The 22,391-nt window shown below is 36.4% G+C and overlaps 1 protein-coding gene across 1 annotated transcript in view; it reads left to right on the plus strand.

The window, feature by feature from the left end:
* LOC115453045 (tubulin-specific chaperone cofactor E-like protein) overlaps positions 1 to 22,391 on the plus strand; it is a 38,599-nt gene that overhangs the window by 14,926 nt on the left and 1,282 nt on the right. Inside the window, exons 3-8 of the mRNA XM_030181685.2 lie at positions 2,173 to 2,426; positions 3,877 to 4,382; positions 4,654 to 4,753; positions 19,919 to 20,103; positions 21,169 to 21,300; positions 22,107 to 22,206. Coding sequence (XP_030037545.1) covers positions 2,181 to 2,426; positions 3,877 to 4,382; positions 4,654 to 4,753; positions 19,919 to 20,103; positions 21,169 to 21,300; positions 22,107 to 22,206 — 1,269 coding nt within the window. The 5' untranslated portion in view covers positions 2,173 to 2,180. The remainder of the gene's footprint in view (positions 1 to 2,172; positions 2,427 to 3,876; positions 4,383 to 4,653; positions 4,754 to 19,918; positions 20,104 to 21,168; positions 21,301 to 22,106; positions 22,207 to 22,391) is intronic.

Here is a 22,391-nt window from a genome sequence, read left to right on the forward strand (position 1 = left end):
ATTAACAATGATTAATCGTAATAGCACAAGGAAATGATAAAAAGCATAATCGATTAGAATCTTACAAGTTATGAATTCGTTTCTGTAGACATCTTGAAGACTTAATATGATATGTAACTATTCGATTTTATTAATCGAGCATTATCGATACAGTTATTTAAAATGTACAATCGATTTTGAATGCTGTGTAATTTAGATTGATTGTGTATAATTACTTTTCGAAATGTTAATAAGCTGCCGCAATTGTGATATTTCGACATTGCAAGGAAATCATTATTTCGCAGTTTCTGCGCCCTTGCAACTGCCACAAGGTTTTGTCGCAATTTGTTTATGGTTCGCGAAGTTCAATGGTCATTGCGGTTTCATTTTTGACTAGCCATATAAAACTTAATACTTTCCATACTTTATAATGTCTAAACCTTCCAGCCGCCTTAAATATTAATAAAAGTCATAGATTTGTTATGTTCTTTTGTTGTCAGTAAACTAAATAAGCAATTAGGTGATGTTGGAATTCACAGATGGAAATAATTTTGACTGCTGCTTATATCACCAAATAATTTACGAAAAGGCAATCGCTTATTCAAACGCTTTAGAATGGATCGCATGCAGTTTAAAAATTTGCATTTAAAGCACTTTAACAGGTTTTACAATTGCAGTTTCCATTGCTTTTTACGATTTATACTTAAAATGTACGTGGTATTTTGTAGATTAGAGAAAACAAAACTTAAACAAATACAAAAGTAGTGTCATAGACGGTGAATAACAATGCCTTTGAGATCGGAGCGTCAACGAGTAAACTGAAAGCTATTTAGATACTTTATAGCGAAGAGTTCTCCAACTCTTTGCTATTTAGTTACGTTTATTTTAACACCAGATTTTTTTTCTGGTATATTAAGTACCTAAAGTAAACATGTTGCGTAATATTTAGCCCAAACTTGACGCGTAGGTAATGCAATAATGCAGTACTCGGCTTTAAGGCGATACCTCAAGGTCCATTTTCATACATTTTGTTTCACCTTTAATCTGGATATTTCGGCCTTTAAAATTTCGTCATATTAAATTTTAAAGGCCGAAATATCTATGATTATTAATTATTTTTACGTTTTTCTTTCAACTGCGAGAACTAATCACTAACTAGACGTGAATTTAAATTCTTTACTTGCCAATACTTGTTTAGTTACCCAGATTAAAGGTGAAACAAAATGTATGAAAATGGACCTTGAGGTATCGCCTTAAGTTGTTTTTGTTTATGAGCATTCTCGTTTATACTCAGACGAGCGCCGTGCTAGTCACATTCATATGCAAATATAATAAAAACACTCCCTTGAATTTTATTAATTGCGTTTTTATTACCCATAACTGTGACCCGTCGATTTTTTCCGTGGAAACCCTTGGAAATGAAGTGCGTACGATAAATCCCGCTCGATTGAACATTTACACGCTGATTGATTATTGGTTAGACGTGTACTGTGCCGGTTGAACGCGTGCACCGCTGAGGAAGTTAATATTCACTCGCAATTAGACCTTCGATGTCTGAATTTGATTGCCCAAGTGATAAAGTCTTGTTTAAACGGTAATTGGTTCATTTGGTTATAGAAACACGTGGCCTTTCGACATTCGGGTTGTTAATTGTTAATTTATTATACTTTCATAAACTATTGCTGTAATGTAATGAATTTTATGTCTCCCAAAGGACGGTAACTGTAACTACTCTACATTATTTAGTAGAAGCGAAACATTTTCAAACTTTTGCTACTTAAAAGATGCCATAACATAAATTAAAATAAAGTTTTATGGAAGAGTATTATGTACCTACTTTGGGACGCAACAATGTCGTTGTTATTAATAATATTCTGAGAAAAGTTTTTTTTTGCGAAACTGTTTACACTTACAATGAAGATGTACCTACTTAATACTTGTTGTAAATACTCTACGATAGGTATCAGTATAATTATACAATGACTACTCTCGGTATTTTCTTATCGCGTTACAGACTCTTTCGATTAAATAATTCAAATCCAAATAATATTTTTTTAACCAGCTTTTATGTGCCCGATGTGTATCTTTTATCTTTCATTGATTGTCGAATGAGTTTTGAAGTTCCAAAGATAACCGCCACCAAACAAGTAAGTACCAATTTTACATCCATCATTCATTATCTAATTTCAACAGGTACAAATATGCCTTCGCTGCTAGAAGCCCTGGAGCGCAAGTACGGCGCCAAGGGCGAGGTGAATCCGCCGATTGACGACATGCCGGTCGCGATATTCGTGCCGAAGCGGTCGCCGCGGCTGAGCGTGCCAACGCTGCTGGTGCTGAACGATTGCGACATCGACTGCGCTGGCGACGCGTGCGCGCTCGCAGACAAATGCGCCGATGTCGTTGAGCTGGACCTGGCTAATAATAAGCTCACCGAGTGGGAGGAGGTAATTTGGGAGACAGATTATAATAGTTAATCTTGATTGTCAAATGTGATATAGAGATGGTAGAGGTGAATATCTCTTATAGGTGAATCCGTCTGAGTAGTTACAAAAGTATCGTTTATTAATGTGCAGGCATTGTTATGTTTCACGGTTAGTAATACTGTAGCCAATATTACTAATCAACAAGTTGCTATTAGTAATTCCAAAAACGTCAAGATAATCCTTAGACAATTCAACTTGCAATCTCAAAGGCAGTATAGAAAACGAACAGAGAAAGTGACGGCAATAAAGAATATTCGAATTTACGTCACACAGGCATTACTGGTTAGGAAGAACGTAAAACGTGGATGTTTTATGTGCAACCTTCTTCAAAAAGTAGGTTAATTGATCAGCTTTATATATCTCCGATTCTGACGCATTGTTTGCGAGATAACCGTAAAACTGCAATAAACCGACAAGTATTAGGAATTGTGGATCTCCTTTATAATGTCTAGTGTCTACTGGAAATATTAATTCATTTGCACAAACTTAATATAGATTAGATTCTCTTACGTAATTAAAATGCAAAAGACACACTTCTTTAAATTACGTATGCAAAACAAGAATTGTTCAATGTCATCATACTACATTAAGTGCAAAAGCGAAAGAATCAAAGTGAAAATAATAATCGTAAAAACTAAATTACCGAAGGTAGTGAAGTAGTTGAAATCCAATTACTAAAGAAAATTGCCGATGCGCCAGAGCACTTGGCGAATAATTAGTGTCAGCTGTATTGTCAACGATTGCAACAATTCTTTCGCAAGAGTCCCCGTGTTCCCATGATTATGACGAGAACCAATTATTGCTTATCAGTGTTACTTTCCGCAGCGTTACGTGGCACCTCTGTAATGACACACAATTATTCTTGCACCCGCGTTTTGTACACGCAAACGTATCGCGTGCGGTGTTTCGGAGGTAATTTATCACCAGAGTGTAGGCTACTGCAATATTGCACCCGTTAAATATATTAGGACTTTATAATTTTAACAAGTTACATACATACAAACATAACATCACGCATTTATCCCCGAGAGGTATGCAGAGGCGCAACTAGGGCACCCACTTTTCGCCAAGTGTGTTCCGTCCCGTGATGTGATAGGAGGCGAGCCTATCGCCATATCGGGCACAAATTCCAGACTCCGGGCTGATACTGAGCAGAAAAACCCAAATATCACTTTGCCCGACCCGGGATTCGAACCCAGAACCTCAGAACACTATTGTACCGGACATGCAATACAACTACGCCACCGAGGCAGTCAACAAGTTTCTGTGCCTAATCTAGGAACATTTATAAGAATCAATAAACTTCAATCACGGTTTTGAATATTTTTCCTATTTGAAATAATTAAGTTTCGTACTGTAAATACTGATCACCAGAGAATAGGATAAATCTAATATTCTCGATCTGTTATAGGTATTTGCAATACTGGAACAGACACCGCGAGTCCGCTTCCTGAATTTGAGCTTCAACCGTCTATCGGCGCAAATCCAAGCAGCCCAGTCGCTCCGGCCACGCTGGGACAGTCTCAGCTACCTGGTCCTCAACTCCACGTACGTAGGCTGGCCCAACGTCCACGCGCTACTCAAAGCTCTACCAGCTCTAGAAGAGCTGCATTTGAGCCTCAACGAGTACTCGTATGTAGATCTTAGTGGTCAGGAAGTGGATGAGAAAGATCGATGCGAGGCGTGCTCCCGGCTCAATGTCGCTGATCTGTCGGAACCAGTGCACGACCAGTTGAAGAAGTTGCATTTTTCTGGAAACCCTATTAGCAGCTGGAGAGAAATTTCCAAGCTAGGCTATGCGTTCCCCAATCTGGAGACGCTACTGGTGAACGAATGTCCCATAACGTCGCTAGAGCCGGACCCGTGCGAGAAATGCGAAGACACCAACGCCAATAAGAGGAGTCATGATGCTTTTAAGTAAGTATTATATTTAAACCCAGTATTTGCTTTATAATAATTTTACTTTTAAATATAATCAATAAAATGACCCGGACGAATTCTGTTTATGCCGATATTGTATTTCTCGAAAACTGCTACAAAAAAATCCCACCCTCATTCTTTGCTCAAATATTGACCGCAACAAGGGAATCCCCACTAATTAAACTCAATTCCTCATACGTCGAAAATAAACATCATGTTAACATCGCAATATCCTGCAGATATGATTCAATTAAGTTTATCGCCGCAGACATCTTCGCTTCCTAAACCTGAACAACACCGGGCTGGCCACGTGGGACGAAGTGGATCGGCTCGCACGGTTTCCTGCTCTCAAGAGTCTTAGAGTTCAGGTAAGTGTTTCAACAGACAGGCTGGATATTAACCAGAAAATCTCAGAGCATACTGTTATCGTGGTAGCTTTTAGTGATCCCAGTTTGAACGTTAACCAGCAAATTGCGGAGTACATTTTATCGTGCTTGCTTTTAATGATCAGTATGCTTGGCCTCGAATATTTCATGCACGTTGCCCGGAACTGAGTTGTATTAAATAGCCTGATATTATCCGATCGTCTATAGTTACGCATCTTGAAACAATTCGAAGGTTGTATGTGAATGTTGATACGTTATTCATGAGTAAATCATTATAATTATTTTAGTTTATTAGATGCGGTATTACGTAGAGTTCGCGAATGAAACTTTTTTTTATTTGGTAACTGGGTGTCCGATTACGATTTTATTTTTAGTCTATATTTAAGGAGCTTGGTCCTTGAAATTAAACTAATTTTCGGATTCTATCGCGGTAATTAGTGTTTTATTTTCTCCCGACGTTTGGTTGGTCTTTATTTGACGATTATGTCGCTCCGTACGTCCGTTTATACCGGTGCCTCACTCACTTTTCATGATCACAAAATATTTTATTAATAAAACATTGCGTTTTACTCGTTCCGATGTGGAATTTTTTACAAAGTAACTGTCTGAGTAATGGTAACCTTAGTCCTTAAGACGCAGATATATTTACGATATAGTGCTATCACCTTGACGTCAAGGCGTCAGGGCGGCGGGAGGCAAACGACGTTTACGCCAATAACGTTTTAATTTGCCCCGTCTCCTTCGGGATCTGCGTGATGCGGGTGAAGGTCTTCCCGATTTAGTGGCGTCCCACTTGACGCCGGCCGTTGTGCAATGCTCCGGGCACGCGGGATTTCGTCACGCGTCGCGACGAGAGCTGCCAACCCTGTACATTTTATACGATTAAAAGTCCGATAGTTCCGATCGATGCTATAATCATTGGCTATTTTGAATTTTTTTAGCAATAAAATCCATGTATAATTGGCACTTGATTACATTACTATTTTTTCTAAATGTAAATAATGTTTTTTTTTTTACTTGATTTGTTCAGATTACCACAGATTTTTTTAAAATAAATTATTTTTCCTAATCTACTTATTCTCAATATAATGGCTTACCAGATAAGGGCCAGGAAATGAGTTCAAGTCAATAAAATGTCTAATTTTTTTACATAAAAAAAATGATTAAATCTGAAATCAATAAAAAAGATTAAAGCATGTAAGCAACATTGGGCGGAAAAAACCAAACCCTATTTCGCAAAATATTGTTGTTTCTTTTCAACGGCTGGGGTCAAGTTCAAGGTGAGACGTGTGAGTCGAATCGTCGCCATTAATCCTTTGTCCAGCTGACTTACTGCAGTGTCCTATATTGTCATTCATAGATTATTCAGCTCGTAAACCCAAACGCAATATGAAACGTATCTTGCTAGATTTTAAACTCAATTTGGTTTGAAACATCTAAGCTGTCAAACTGACGGTCACGCAACGCAGAATGTGAAAGTGTGCGCCTGCGCTGACGTGACGGTTTGTTTTAATTTACACACAAAATGAACACATATGAACGACGGTAAGGCAATATGTGATGACGAGTGACGTAATATGAAAAAATGTTGCACTACATTCAAGGTTTACATAGAATACAGATGTGTTAAACTGTAACGACTTTGTTTTTAAGTCATCAATGTAATAGCATGTTGCATAGGATGTAAACCGTGAGATTTTACGCTGGCTGTTAAGTCTTAAGGAACTGTGGATGTAGCCATTATACTACTAACTATTGGTTTTAGTAATAGCCATCAAAATGTTGTTTTGATTTAGGTATTTTAACATCTTTTGGAAAATATGGCAATACTCAGTGAAATCTTTAAATAATCTAAAAAAAATATTTAAACTGCAGTAAATCTTTTATTTCCTGCATTTGGTACATTATCAAATGCCTGGAAGTTCTCCTTTTTAGTTCACATTAACTAGTACTTAACATTTACTTGAAACCTTAGGCTTTACGTGGCATTTACCATCACGATAGCCCATTACACACGACCTTTTGCCTTATTTCTCATGAAAGTCGATTGTTAACAACCAAAAGTGTAGTATTTGGCTGCCCTCCAGGAATATTAAATAATATGTTGTACCATTCAACGCAGTAATGAATGTAATAGCAATTTTATTATACAATAATGCAACATCCACGAGCGATAAAAACAAATGTGAATGTGGACGGTACGTCTCTTTATAAGTTAGGTATTAAAATCTCTGTTAAAGAAAAGAATATATTTCTTCATGTTTCTATGTAGAGTAGAACAAACTTAGAAATCTGTATGTTGGTTAAGTACTTATTGTCAAAATTATATAATTATTCTCTAATATTGTTATAGAAAAAAGGCTTCGAGGGAAATTACCAAAATTTTTAACTAATGTTCTTCCGTTGTATCTTTCTACTTATAACTGAGCTTAGGTATCATCTCTGAAACTCCGTCACATTCGATTAACGACATCATATAATTACAAATCATTAAAATCCTTATTTACGATCGTTAAGAAGGTGCAGTCAAAAAGGAAGGAATCGGAGCGCATGAATCATTTCGAAAATGCAGATTCGTGTCGGGTCATTCACTGCGACGTCTGAATTACTTGACGTCCTTGTTCGTGTCAACAGTCTTAGTAGCGACATCTCGATCAACATTCGATTAATGAACCTCCCGAGTATATGAATGATTTGATAATCGATTAAGCAAATCAGGTTGATTAGAAAAACAATTGGGCTATCGTATCGATATGTAGATTGTAAAGTAATTAAATTTGTATTAACTTATTGATAGTTATGTAAATCAATTATAGAGGGTATTATTGCGTGTAGACATAAACAGGATTTTGTGACGCTAAACTTCAATCTTTGTTTTTGAAGTAGGTATAAAATGAGAAATTGAAGAATAACTATTGGGTTATAATAATAACACATTTGTGCGTTGTATTAAAATATTAAACAAAACAACTAAAGGTTAGTGATAAATTAAGGTTCACGGACATAAAATATATGTATTCCACGCGAGGACAATACATTCACACAGAGTTAGTATGTAAAAGTCGAAAGCCTTTTTGTGTTGTTTTATAATGTACCATTCAACACGTTAAATGGTTTCGTTGCTTTTCGTAGTAAAATGTAAATTCTCTGTTGTCATATGATCAAGCAAATATCGAACTAACATTTTTTGTCATTCTCAAATCATTATTGGTATTGCGAACTACCTTTAATAGTTTTCAAGCGAAATAAAAAAAATTAGACAAGAATACGGTAGTTTAAATATACATATATTAGATCTTTTAAAATTCATTTCACATGTGTTCTTAAAACTTCAATTAATGTACCTAAGTGACATTAATTAAAGTTCCAATGTTGAAATTGTCAAAGTTTCTAACTTTATAATGTTATAATTATAACATGTATTACAATTGCCATAAAAAATCGTCAAAGCTATGATGATACGAATACAGGCCAAGGTTTTAGACAAATGTGCTATCTGAATCAGACTGGTTTGTCAATACCTTTTTTGCCATATCTGAAATATTGTTTATGAAAGATTAATAAAATCTTCCCAACACCTTTCAAATCAAGTACTGACTCCAATTCCTAAGGAACAAAGAGTGCAAACCTCAAACAGATTGCTAGACAAAACGAAGCTAATTTTAAAGTTTCGAAATATTTAGAAACACTAATGTGCAAATGCATCATCAGATGATATGTTGCGTTTAATGCAATTCTCTTTGGAAGCGTGCTGGTGCCGTTGCCGCTGCCCGTCCTGCGGTTGTGCAAACCGTCTGCCAGACACGCGCCGCAATCTGCGATCATTTCAAACGTCCGACCTTCGCCGGCTTTACGTTAATTGCTATAGTCCATTACTGGGGATTGGAGTGATTGTTTTAAATCGAAACATGGTATAACCCACCGCGTGCAGTTTTTGTTTCTTCTGTTTTGAAAATTTCTTTAGTATTTTTTTTATCCATAAACCCTTAGCAACCATTAAGGAGTAAAAAATTGGGATGGAGATCTTTTAGGCCTAAGTAGCCTCTTCATTATTTGATTATACACAAATCAATGTGTTTAAATTAGGAAATCCAAGTGAATCATCTAGTTTTTTAAATTTTATCAACGGATTTATAATCACATTATCACATACGATGGTATATCAACTTTCCAACGGCTAAGTCGATGTGGCGCGTGGGCTGGGATGCGTCCTCTCAAGATTGTCGGAACGTTCAACTTATATGAATCACGTGTTATGTGAACTGGTTTGGATGCAGGTATTTTTCCAATGCATGATGGATGTTATCGATCTTCAATCTTCATGTTACTTTTTACGGAAACTGCAATTTTAGTTAGTTTGATAGGTATGATATACAACTACGTTTCCGTTAGTTATTTATATAAATCATTATTTTAATATGAATCAAACACTTAAGTAGTAGATTCTCTATGCATCGACAATTACAATGAAATAAATGCGCTTTAAGCTGATAATAAACGCGAGCCTCGTCGTATCAATAATTATGACGATTAAAGATATACCAATATAATTATTAGAAGCTTAAGTGGTCTCTTTCAATTGCCCACTCCATGCTTTAAGTGTTCATATTGGTATAACAGTTAATATTCTGAGAATATCAAAATCCAGTTCTAATCGCCCACGATAACTTTTAGTAGCAAGAAGCACCAATTCCACTTATATAAAATGTTCATATTACTTTTTAGAGTGGTTCGTATACTTTAATAAGTTTCGTAAAACTTTGTTCAACTTTTACATTATGCTCTGGTTAGGAAGTGTTTATATGTTTAGCTTCGTAAATGTAGTATGTCTAGTTACTTTGTAGACTCGTTAGTGGCATGAAGTTTGCGATTGATGAGAACTACTCTTCTGGTAGTAGCCAGCTACTCCCACAGCTGGGCATGGGCCTCATTTACTACTGAGAAGTTTTAGGCCTTAGTCTACCACGCTGGCCTCATGCGGGTTGGCAGACTTCACATACCTTCGAAATTCTTATAAAGAACATCTCAGGTGTTCTCCGCTTTCCTCACGATGTTTTCCTTCACTCTAAAAGCAAGCGATAATTCACAAATAATACATAAGTACATAAATTTATAAAATTAAGTAGTGTGCCCTTGGATTTTGAACCTTCTGACATTCCGCCCTGCGCGGCGCGGCAGTCCGTTCAACTCCCAAAGAGGCTATCCTGCTTTCAACTACTCTTTATGAATCTTTATTTTGTTTGCATAACCGAAAACCTCGAGCTCATTTTTAAGATTTTATATATAATATATTCCTATTTTACAGTAGAGGTTATAAAACAGACGAAATATTCTGCTAAATAAAAAAATGTAATTCGCCTTTTTCTACTCATTACGATTACGTATCTCACTCTATTTTGAAAAAAGAATTATACGTCCCTTTTCCATTATTTATTTTTATTCTATTTATTATCATCATTTGAACAAAATGATTATGACGTTATGACGGTAGTATTGCATGAGTAAGTACTAACATTAGTGGGTACCAAAGTATGACCCTTTTGTATTTTTCCATTACGAAAAGGCTTGTTGTTTCAGAAATAAGGACGCGATTTCAGTACCATACTAAGTCGTAAATATTAATTAGTTCCTTATGACTTATTATGAGCGAAGATCCGTCTGAGAAATGAGAGGTCGCGGGTGTATGTTTGTTTGTTTTACAAATATTTGTTCCGGACAAGCAAGATGTAGGATTTACATAATCCGAAGCCCACACGGCGACATACAAATCGTAGAAGGGGATTCGACGTCTACATGTACCAAATCTGTGTAACTTTTTTGTTTTTCTGTTGCTATTATTATTTCACGTCAGTATTTCATCGCAACTACATATTGAAACGCAATTTCTGAAGTACACTTGTATTTATTGTTTTACATATTAATATAATATCGTGTTAATCATAACCTTATCGGTGCAATCTTCTATATGTTTCTAAATGAATGTGTAAAGCATTTTTAACGTTAATACAGCAATAATAAAGTGCATTTACCTATGAACATAATTTTGTTTTGTTCTTTTCGATAACAATCGCTGCTTGAATCGAAACGCACTACGTCTGTACGACGAGCCTGTGTGAATTATGACTCACCAGGATTTTGTCTAATACGCAGTAGAGTAAACAAAAATGTCGGATAACGGATAAACACGACCTGAGAAAGTTTGTTTATTTATATTCATTCATATAATGTTATCGAATATAAAAAATATTTCGCCTGGCAATACATACATACATACATAGTATCACGCCTTTATCCCATAGGGGTAGGCAGAGACTATAGATTGCCACTTTGCACGGTCCTGGCATACTTCTCGCGCTTCCTCAACCTTCATTAATCCTTTCATGCATTTCCTCCGGTTCCGGGTACTTTTGAATTTGAATACATTTTATGCCATATTCCGATTTGTGACATTTATCGTCTGTGTATTTCATTAAGTATAAACTAAACCTGCATATAAAAGTTTTACATTTCAATACTTAGAATTTCTGACTATTTGCTATTAGTAAGTTTAATAAGTTCACAATATGACTATTAAATACAATACAATTAAAAAGATTAATCAGATACACAATGCTTTATCACAATTTAGAGCCATTTAGCCTTTTGCTCTACCAAAGTTAATTCGTATAACAAGCCGTGTTCATTATATTATTGAAAACCCAATACCCGTAGTGCACGGTGCAACAGCGCCGTGGTAATAAGAAATTTATGATATTGACGCCGAAGCGCTGCGGGGCTTGCGGTGGACTCGCTGACCCAGAAATATTCATGCTCTATGGTATATGGTAATTTCGACATCGATTCATTGGTTAACTGGTACAAAATTGATAAAATAATGTAACATACACAGGGCTTTTATTCCCGGAAGGGGTAGGGAGAGACGTAACTGGTGCACCGACTTTTTGCGTGTATTCCGACCTATGATGTGATAGGGGGCGAGCTTATCGCTGTATCGGGCACAAATTCCAGACTTCGGGCTTATACTGAGTAGAAAAACTCGAACCTGAGACCTCAGCAGTGCAGTAGTACACAACACAACTACGTCACCGAGGCAGTGTTAATAATATGTTGTGTATAAATAACATTAGTGGTAATAAAAAAAAATATTTTTAAAGATACAAAATATACATGTATATAACTTTCATTTTGTGTCGCAGTTCATAGATTAACTGATATAAAATTTATTGATTAATTTATCGAATTAAAAATTTCAATTTTCCGTCTCAAATAACATAGTGTTAATGTCACATTAAGTTACCAGCTCCCTTAAAATTTACCAAAACATGCGACTCGTAAATCGATATTTAATTTTGATGTTTGTGATTGGTCGAGAGATCAATGCATCAGTCACGTGTTAGTTCCTCAACCAATCAAAATAAATCGACACGGAGTCGTCTCGAGTTTTTTTGCCACACTTTAAGCACAGCAACACGTTTATGTATAAACAAATTAAAATACTACTCACACATACAAAGGAAAAAAAGCGAGTATTTAAATAAATGAAAAGCGCTGCAAAAAGGTTTCTATTCAGCGTACAGTCGTATACAAATGTGAAGTTACCGTAGTTGACCTAATTGCGGAATACGGTTTTGTGCGCCAGTGTTCAGGCTTGCATGCAAGGATCAACTTCCATACATCATGCTCAGTACTTTGATAAGGAAAATGTATTGTGATTTAGCAAACCTATTGTATTTAGCTGTAGTCATTTTTTAAAATGTAATAACTCGTGTTTTGTCTGAATTAATTATATGTGTTGTGTAGGATGGTTTGCAAATAGGTTTGTATTTAATTCGGGATTTTTATATTATTATTGTGCTGAAAGGCTTAAAAAAGTTTGACATAAAAGTGTTATCAATATAATTTCATTTAACAAAATTTCCGCTTTCTCTCGAATATTTGAGCGTATTTTATATCTTGGTGACAAACTTTATACAAGTTGCATTTATTGTTATTTAAAATTAGAAGTACTTCGAAAAGTAAACAGGTTCCAACAGGCCGGCATAATTATGTCGACTGCCGAGGGGTAAACGTCTCTCGTCAGTCGATATTCTGTTTGGACCCCAAGCCGCTTACGATCAGCTGCAGTGGGGTCACTTTGCCGTTCTCTTAAAACAACACACAAAGCTCTACACTTTATTTTAAATAGTTGTAATAAAATAAAAAAGAGCTTCTAGCACAAAATAACATTTTGTACTAATATTCCATAATGCACTGTGATTACTCAAGTGTAATAAACAATATCAACTATCAAGAGTCTAGACTCAAGTATCTGCAACCATAGACGCGAGGGTACATACTATATTTATGTAAACACAACCGTAACATCGATTGCACGCTCTATCATAACGAATAAAATGGACGCTTACGTCATAAAAGCATTCATCACACATGGAGTCAATAAGGATTAGTGATGTTACCATACATTCGCAATACGAATAAATCTTTTTTAATACCCTAACAACCGATACAGAGTGTGCACAATGTTCAAGGATGTCGAGTTTATTTTGAAATCGATCGCATTAGGTAATGTAGGCAGTGTTTTAAACTGTTTGATTGTTTGCGTCACAATTTTCCATATTCGATCGATATTAGCAACACTCCTTGCTAAAGACTAGTTGAAAGCCGCGCGAATGTTTTTAAGCCGTTTAAGAACTTTTTTATTTATTTGCTACGTCTAAAATCAATCATATACTGTTACATACTAAAATATCCAAAAATACTAGAGAAACTAAGTCGTAATTTATAAAACTAAACTTCGTTATAAAATATGGCCCTATTTCAGTTTAAACAAAAATCATAAAGAACTAAAACAGTCATCTTATTAAAGTCCTTTGTTGGGTTGTTCGTAATCCCCCAATGGACTTATATCGCACTCATTCGCATAACTTATTCACGCCACTAGTTGATACGCAACAAGCGACCTTACATTACCTACACAGGACTCTTTTGTCTAGCCACGGAGACTAGCCGTCGTCGACTCGACCTATGAATACATTAGTTCACTCTGTTTTTGGGTCAAATGCCCCCCACTATCTAGTTGCATACTGGTATGTCGCATGGCAATGAAAGTGGACCGCTGGTGGAAACTTACTCGACAGGCAAACCTTTGTTTCAAGTTCGTGATCAGTCGACGCGGAAACATTGGTCATAAGATATGCATATAGGTATTAGGTACTAGAGGTGATATGATTTCCTGAACAAATCATGTTTTTAGATCTGATTGATTTTGTGAGTGCCGATTTGTTCCGCTCGTGGGGATTGTGCTTCCGTTTGAGGTGCAGACGCCTACTTTAATTAAAAATGCATTAAATAGGATTGAGGACAGCTGCACGCTTCGTAACCCGCAGACGTGGTAGCGTAAAAAACGCAACTATAGTTGAGGAAAATGTCAGATAATGTGTAAGACTAGTTTTTTAAATAATTATAATTGCAGATGAAAATAACTAAATGTAAATAATTCCATCATTCCAATTATTACGTTACTACGCGCGACAGTGACATGAAATATATTATTTTACACTACTTTTTTGCTTCTTTGAAAATTGTATATTTATTTCTTCCGGATTAGAGACAAAGAAACTAAACCTAACCGCAAGTAGTTTTTGACGTTTGTGTTTACTTGTGTTGGATATCATATCCTTGTTGGATAAAAAAACAAATTAGCGTATAGTTTGTTGCGTACTAAATTTCTCGAGTTTAATAAATAACAAACCACGTATTTTATGCGCACTTATATTTTTTTTATAATTAGATAAAATGTAGATAATCGATATCTTATACGCATAATGTACACATAAGTATATTTAATTCAAGATCAACGAGTCTAATGAATAGAATTAGTTTTTATAAATCAATAAATAATTATAATGGTTCTTTGTTTCAAACTTACTACGTAATATACACGCTATGTTACAATTTATGTAGGTATTTACTTGTAACCTAAATGGGTGACTAATATAAAATTATTGTGGTCGGTAATCGTTATTCTTATTTTTTTGGAAAATGGCCTCTTTGTTTTCATGTTGCGGTTATACTATTTAGATACAAAACACTATCTTACAAAATTTTGACACCGAAGTAGATTTTTTTGTGTTTTTTATTTTTCTAAATTAGTGACTTAGCCACCTCTGCAACTACGCCGACGAATGTTCTGTTATATCGACATTTCTCACGGACTATGTGTTACACATACCTTGATATGTCCGTCAGGTTCATTGATCCGTATTAGCTTGCGTGTTCCCCAATATAAACAGTGGGTGTATAATATATTGAAGAAATTAATGACTCACATCGGTGCTGTTACCGATTGGAACGGAACATGTAATTATTTTTCGTATGCATTTTGTGCATAGACCGTTGAAGGCGGCTGACGTGGTCTGACTCAGCCCTTTCTGATCACCTGATGGGGTTGGCGGCCGTTAAAAATCGAGCGGCCGTGTCGCTGGACCTGTTTTTTGTTTTTTTTTTTAGGTGTGGACTGCATTATTATAAATGAGGTCTGGGTACCTATTTCGTTTACGGCGGCATTTATTAGAACGCCAGTAATTGCAAAAAGACGGATTCGCTCACGTTGACGGATTATGGGCCACTAATCTGATACGTAAAATGACAATTGGATTAATATATTTTAAAAGTGCCTATTCAAAAGATATGTTAAATTTAATTAAATGGCATTCATAAATGGGATTATAAAGCGATTTATCCTTAAATTTTACGATTTCTTATAATCGTTAATTTTAAACCTACCCATCGCTAAGGTATGAAAACAAAACTTACAAACTTTACATGAGAGATCGCTGCAACTTGGAAGAGGACGCAATGTTGTTATGCAAAATCACGCCTCAGCATTATATCTCGCGCGAAATATTTAAACAAGATAAATGTCTTTAATAAAAGCAATCCTATCGAACACACATTGCGTACACTCACCCATTCACTTAGTCATATCAAAACGAAAACATTCAAACTACTGACAAGTAAAAATAGTTAAATCCCCGTCGCATTCCAAAAATACTCACTGAATCAGCATAATATGACGGTTACAATTAAAACAACTTTAAATATGCGGCAAAATAAACACTGCAATGCATGCAAAACGATTCCGCTTTCCATATTTAGTCAAAACGGGTCAGCCAGGTTTAACGTACGCGCAGAAGTGCCTCTCAGAACAAAGAGTTCGCGTGATAATAGATGCCGAAAACAATAGTGTGAAAGGGGAGTTATGTTCTTTGATGTGCCAGTCTGCTTCGTTGGTGGAACCTTGGAGACCTTTTTTCGAATGGAAATGGAAAGTAGTAGACTCCTTATGGCGATGTGTGAGAGAAATGGTAGTGTTTGTAATCTTGAATGCAGAAGTCATATCAAAATGGAAAACATGGTTCGAGAAAATGGACGGGGCGGATTGCTTTCGCAGTAATAAATGACATATTTTATTCAATTCGACAAAGTGACTATGCAAAGTGAAAATGTAATATAGTTTTGTTAATACGATTAATTATCTAACAATAGCCGAGATTATGCCAAACTCTACGTTTAATCCTAAATTATTTATTTATTATAATCGGACATATTATAGTCTTTATAGAGTTATGTTAATTAACAATAATTGCAAAAACCTGGCAATTGTTTAAAAACTTTACAATAAATCTACATTAAATTTTACGACCTACCCATGCACTTGCGATGATTCTGCACCAACCTAAAGTTGACTGCAAGAGAATACGTACGACATTAAATCCGCCTATACAGTATGAAGTGCTAAATTATAATAAACAAATCTCATTCTTACTCTGCCACTACTAGAGAAACTTAAACAAGTATAATTTTCGTATCGTCTCTAAGTAAATATACTCTGTAGCCAAACTTGCAACTTATGAACTTTACAATCATTTCAAGTCTCCCCGCTCGTTCAGATTGTTGGGAAGGGGTCGGGAAAGTTAAACGCACCGCACACGTCTGGTACAAGAACAAAGAGCTAGCAGAATAATAGAAACTAAACATAATAAAGATTCATCACTTTGTATTCAGCTCATTTTTGCCTAATAGCTTTGTTGGAGTACGCGTTTGCATCCAAATAAGACGAGGAAAATTGTTTCCGCGATTTCTGAGCGCTTAGTTCTACCGTTTGTCTTGTTATGTTCACTTGTAACTTCATTCTAACAGCTTATTTAGTCTTTATTTTACAGAATTATTGTTGAAGTAAGCACTTACCTAAACAAATAGAATTATTCACACTTCTTAAGTTATTTAGTATTTTTTTTATGAATAAGTAAATGAATCTCTCCTAGCCGATTTTCTGCCTAGGCGGCCAATAGATGGTGATCAGGCAGATATGCAGGAACATAGTGCACAAGTGTGTGCGCAATACACAGGCGCACTCTCTGTTTCTTCACTCTCATAGTTCGCTGAAACATGACCGGAGAGAGATGAGGCGCAGGATCAATGACTTTATATGCTTTCCAAGGCACAGGAATATCACACCGCCAACTTCCTAACACCGAGCTGAGCCTGAGTAATTTTTAAAATGGAAAAAGTCAGCCACAATTATTTTTGGCTCGCCCCGAAATTCGAACCCAGCACGTCAGGGTAGTCGTATTCGTACCACGTAGACACTACAACTACGCCACCGAGACGGTCAAAACAGTTTTTAATAAAAGAAAACAGAGCAGTTTTTCTCTGCAGTATCATTAGCAGGTTGAGCCGCTCGTTTTGATTTAAGTTTATGTTCTCACTGCGCCTCGTTAAGCGCTAACTTTCAAGAAACGGCTGTAGATCGCGCGAAAGTGACGTAAAGTTTTCCTTATTAAGTTTAATAAACCACCTCCGCTCAGTAATTCAGAAACTCAGTCGGGATTTGTCTATGACGGGCGAACCCAGCTGACCTATTTCCATATTAAATTAAAAATGCAGGCATTATAACTAGATCGCTATACATATTTTTCGCTTGTACAAATGGAATTTACCTTCCAGTTTGTAGCAACTGCATTCATTAATTTAGGGCTTGGGCAAGTAATGTCTCTAAGTTTTAAGCAATACATTGTGATGCTCGAATATTTTTTTATATTTTAGTACCATAATAGAAAAATCCACACTCGGCCGCACATCCAGCATCACTCAACGTGATTGCAAATACATTCGTGCACTCTATACAAGGAAACCTGATCCCCAGGCCTTGATACGAACAAGAACCAATTCAATTTAAATTCGCTAGTTTTTGTTTTGTTCCTACAATCATCCTTCACGCAGCGGAGTCATGACTTCGTGACATTTAATTCTATTATGTTTAATTGCGTACTTGTTTCGTCGATTCCCGTGTAATATCTTCAAGTAGATAACGTTTATATTTTGATACAATAGTGGCTTCGGCTCGCGGCATCGTTTGCGCGAAAAATTATTTCCGCAATTAAAGTCCCGCTACATTTTTTCTGGGAAAGCCCAGGAACTCAGACTATCCATACCAAATTTGATCGAAATCGGTTCAATGGCTTAGCGTAACAGACAGAGTTACTTTCTCATTAATAAGTATAAATGTGTATTATAAAGTATGTACCTAGATGTCACCATATTTATATAGTGCTATTAGCTATACAGATTTTAACATACGATTCAAATGGATGCACATATTTATACAGATTTTTCCAATTCGCTAAAAATGTATACAGATATTGCCAATATAGATGCGTACTTTGGTTTTGTACTTATAAGGTAGCCTTTGCAAACGTAAACAGTAGTGCTGGAACCTAAAACGTAAAAAGATCGCCGGAAAAAATTGATACAGATTTTCAATACAAATGTGTCATATTAGATAGACATAGACAAATAATACGTACTGGCAAACTGACAGCACTATTTACAAACAAAAATTATAGTAATGGGACATAAAAAAAGGTTGCTGGGACTATACATACAGATAATCCGTCTCGGCAACTGGAAGCACTTTATTTAATACTAGCTTTTGCTCGCGGCTCCGCCCGCGTTATAAAGCTTTCAGGCTAAAGTTTTCCATTATAAAAGTAGTAGTTTCCCGGGAGCCTATGTTCTTCCCAGGGTTTCAAACTGTCTCCATACCAAAGTTCATCTTAATACGTTGGGTAGTTTTTGAGTTTAAGAAGTTCAGGCAGACGGATGCAGCGGGGGACTTTGTTATATAATATATTTTTTTAGAACTTTTTAAGAGGAACAATCCCGTCATACATCATTGTTGCATAACTTTAACCGTTTACGCAGCGCACGCAACGGAAGCTCTCAAAACTAATAAATTGTCCCCGTATTTGCAACATGTTTCATTACTGCTCCGCTCCTATTAGTCATAGCGTGATGATATATAACTTAGGGCACTCCACAAACAAAGGGCTATTTAACACAAAAATAATTTTTCAGTTCGAATCGGTAGTTCCTGAGATTAGCCATTACTGCTCCGCTCCTATTGGGTATAGCGTGATGATATATAGCCTATAGCAATCCACGAACAAAGGGCTATCCAACGCAAAAATATTTTTTTTAGTTTGGACCGGTAGTTCCTGAGATTAGCCATTACTGCTCCGCTCCTATTGGGTATAGCGTGATGATATATAGCCTATAGCACTCCACGGACAAAAGGCTATCCAACGCAAAAAGAATTTTTCATTTTAGACAGGTAGTTCCTGAGATTAGTGCGTTCAAACAAACAAACAAACAAACTCTTCAGCTTTATATAATAGTATAGATATAAATACGCACCTACTTTTCGGGCAACCTACGCTATATTATTAGTGTCAAGCTGTCTCGAGTTTGTGTTTTGCTCTTATACACTTTTGAAACCTACAGTATAACATTTTTAACATTGTATAGATATAAGACTCAAACTTTCATGTTTATATATATCTACCTAAATAATACTATTCACACGTATGCGAAACGTGTCTGAACATGATACGAAATTTTTGTTTACGATCTTAGCAAACTGTTTACTTTTTACGGCAAATATAATTTTGAGGTAATAGAAGCTAACCGGTTTTGGCAGGTCCGTCTGAAAATCTTTAAGGGAGGCCTATGATCAGCATTCATGTGCCTTATGATGATGTTGATGAAAGTTTCGAAAAACCTTTAATAAATTCTTCCATTTTCCAGGGTTGGCCCTTATGGGATCGTTTTGAGTCGACGGAGCACGAGAGGCGGCTGCTGCTGGTGGCGAGGCTGCCGCGTGTGAGGACCCTGAATGGCGGCGGTGCCGTGCCTGTGGAGGAGAGGGACTCCGCTGAAAGGGCCTTCATCAGATACTACATGGAGAAACCGGAGTCTGACAGACCTGACAGGCAAGTGACATATTTACTGTGCAGTATGTGGAGGATGCTTAAGTTTTAAATGATAAGATATAGTGAAAAACGTGAAGTGAATAATATAAAGTTTTTTTTTAGTAAATATTTAAAACCTAATAAATGATCTTTACTGAAAAAACTAAGAAGCAATCATTTGTCTGTTAACAAATTAATAAACGATGCGATTTGTTCAATAAATTGCCGACGATTTTCTAATTAGGCTCAGAAGGATTTAACGAGCTAAATCGCAATGCATTATAGATTTGACCGCGGTTTAAGAGCGCCGTGACCTGCAAGTAAATAAGTTTTCCTCTTAAAACAATGTTTGAGATATAATATGTCGCGTGCAAGAGGTCGGCCGAAGGTCCTATCAATAAGGAGGTGCGTGGGCGTATAATTCGCATTAATATTGACTCGACCTAAATTAACACGTATGGAAATACGATAGTAGTAAATTTAGATAAAAATAATTATATTAAATGCTTAAAAAATGGGTTGTCATGCTTGATAGAAAATAGTACCGTAAAGCCCAAATACAGTACGATGCAGTGTTCTAATTTGATGTCTTGGAGAGTGGGCGGAAATGGTTCTCTTTATCTCTAGATGAAGAACTATCCGACGAGCAAACTTCTTAATTTACAGTTATACCTACATTAAAATTACTCAGAGGGTAGAATAAAAAAATATTGAAATAATGCTTCATTAGTTTGTCGATTAACAATCAATTTAGCAAATCACTGTCATCAGTTGGTTATACGCGTTTATAGAACAAACCTGAAACTATTCTTTGGGCTGAACCAAAACCGCTGATCCGCTACTGTCTGGACTGAGGACTCTTCATGATTCTCTCTCCCTAAGCTTTAACGATGGATTAATTACTAGGCATTATAAGACTTAACAACTCATGTCTCAGCGTGACTAGCACAGTAGAGTGACAGTATGTTGCTATTCAAAGTTCAGCTGTATGGTCTTGTTACTGTTTATGGGCGGTCGTATCGCTTACTGCCAGTCATTCAGGTGCAATAAAGAAAAGAATTCTAGACAGACGTGTTTGTATTGCAGGTACTGGGAGCTGGTGAACGTGCACGGCAAGCTGGACCCGCTGGTGTCGGTGGACCTGCGGCCCGAGAAGCGCGTGCAGATCACCTTCACCTGCGGCGACACCAGCGAGGTGCGCACCGTCGATGTTTACAGGTGAGATGCTTGTTTATTTATATAACACTAACTTTGTTTCACACCTCCAGAGATTTTCCGGGATAAAAGTCCAGCTGTATATTTTCCTGGAATAAAAAGTAACCTATATCCTTCCCTAGGGCCTGAAACTAAATCTGCACCAAATTTCATTGAAATCGATTCAGTGATTCATCCATAAAAACGAATCAGACAAACAGAGTTACTTTCGCATTGACCTATGTAATATAAGTATAATATATGGTGCGTTTCGATTCCTTGCGAGGATTCAAGTTAAGGAGCTAGTTTCGTTCCTTATTAGATAATACGCGCTCGGCCCAACGGTCGGCAGATGTCTCCCTAGTTATTTCTCCAGACTGCTCAACATTCGTAAGACCGGCGACCCGATAAACAACCAGTAGCGCCCGAGAGTGGGCGATAGTGATAATTGCAATTTCCCCGTGAAAACAAACAAAACTTTATGTCTCGGTGATATAACATAAGAATGCTATGTCAATAAATACACTACGATTATTTCTTTTTAAAATCCCGGACAACGAATAAAAGTGCCTTTATAATTTTTATTGTACATTCCCCATTTTACGAAATTGATGTGCAAATGATGCTGAACTCGGACGAAAAGGATTATTAATGGAAAATTCAATTTTATTAGCAAAGTAATCCCACTGCTTTGATGTCTGGAGTGAGGTTGAGATAGAGTGTTAACACACGACAAATGGATATCCTTCCCAAGTCAATTATGTTGGCCTGTTTGGAACCAGAAGAAAAACGATTAATAAAATGACTTATACGAGTTTGTTTGTTTTCAGGACTGTCTCAGACTTGAAACAACGGCTAGAGAGACTAGCGGGCTTCCCTGCAGCTAAAATGAGACTGTTCTACGTTGATCAAGAACTGAGGGATACCCAGGTAAACAAAACAAAATTACGTCACACTACAGTAATTCACACAGAAATAATGCGCAATGTGTTTAGTGGGTGTATTACCACACGATCTTAAATCAAATGCCGACATTTGAGTTAAGTAATGCTGCCAATCATCTAATAAATGTAATTCCAGAGGGGATTGCGGTCGCTCGTTGGATTGAACAAACC

This window comes from Manduca sexta, chromosome 11, assembly GCF_014839805.1.
Source record: "Manduca sexta isolate Smith_Timp_Sample1 chromosome 11, JHU_Msex_v1.0, whole genome shotgun sequence".
Classification (NCBI taxonomy): Eukaryota; Metazoa; Arthropoda; class Insecta; order Lepidoptera; family Sphingidae; genus Manduca; species Manduca sexta.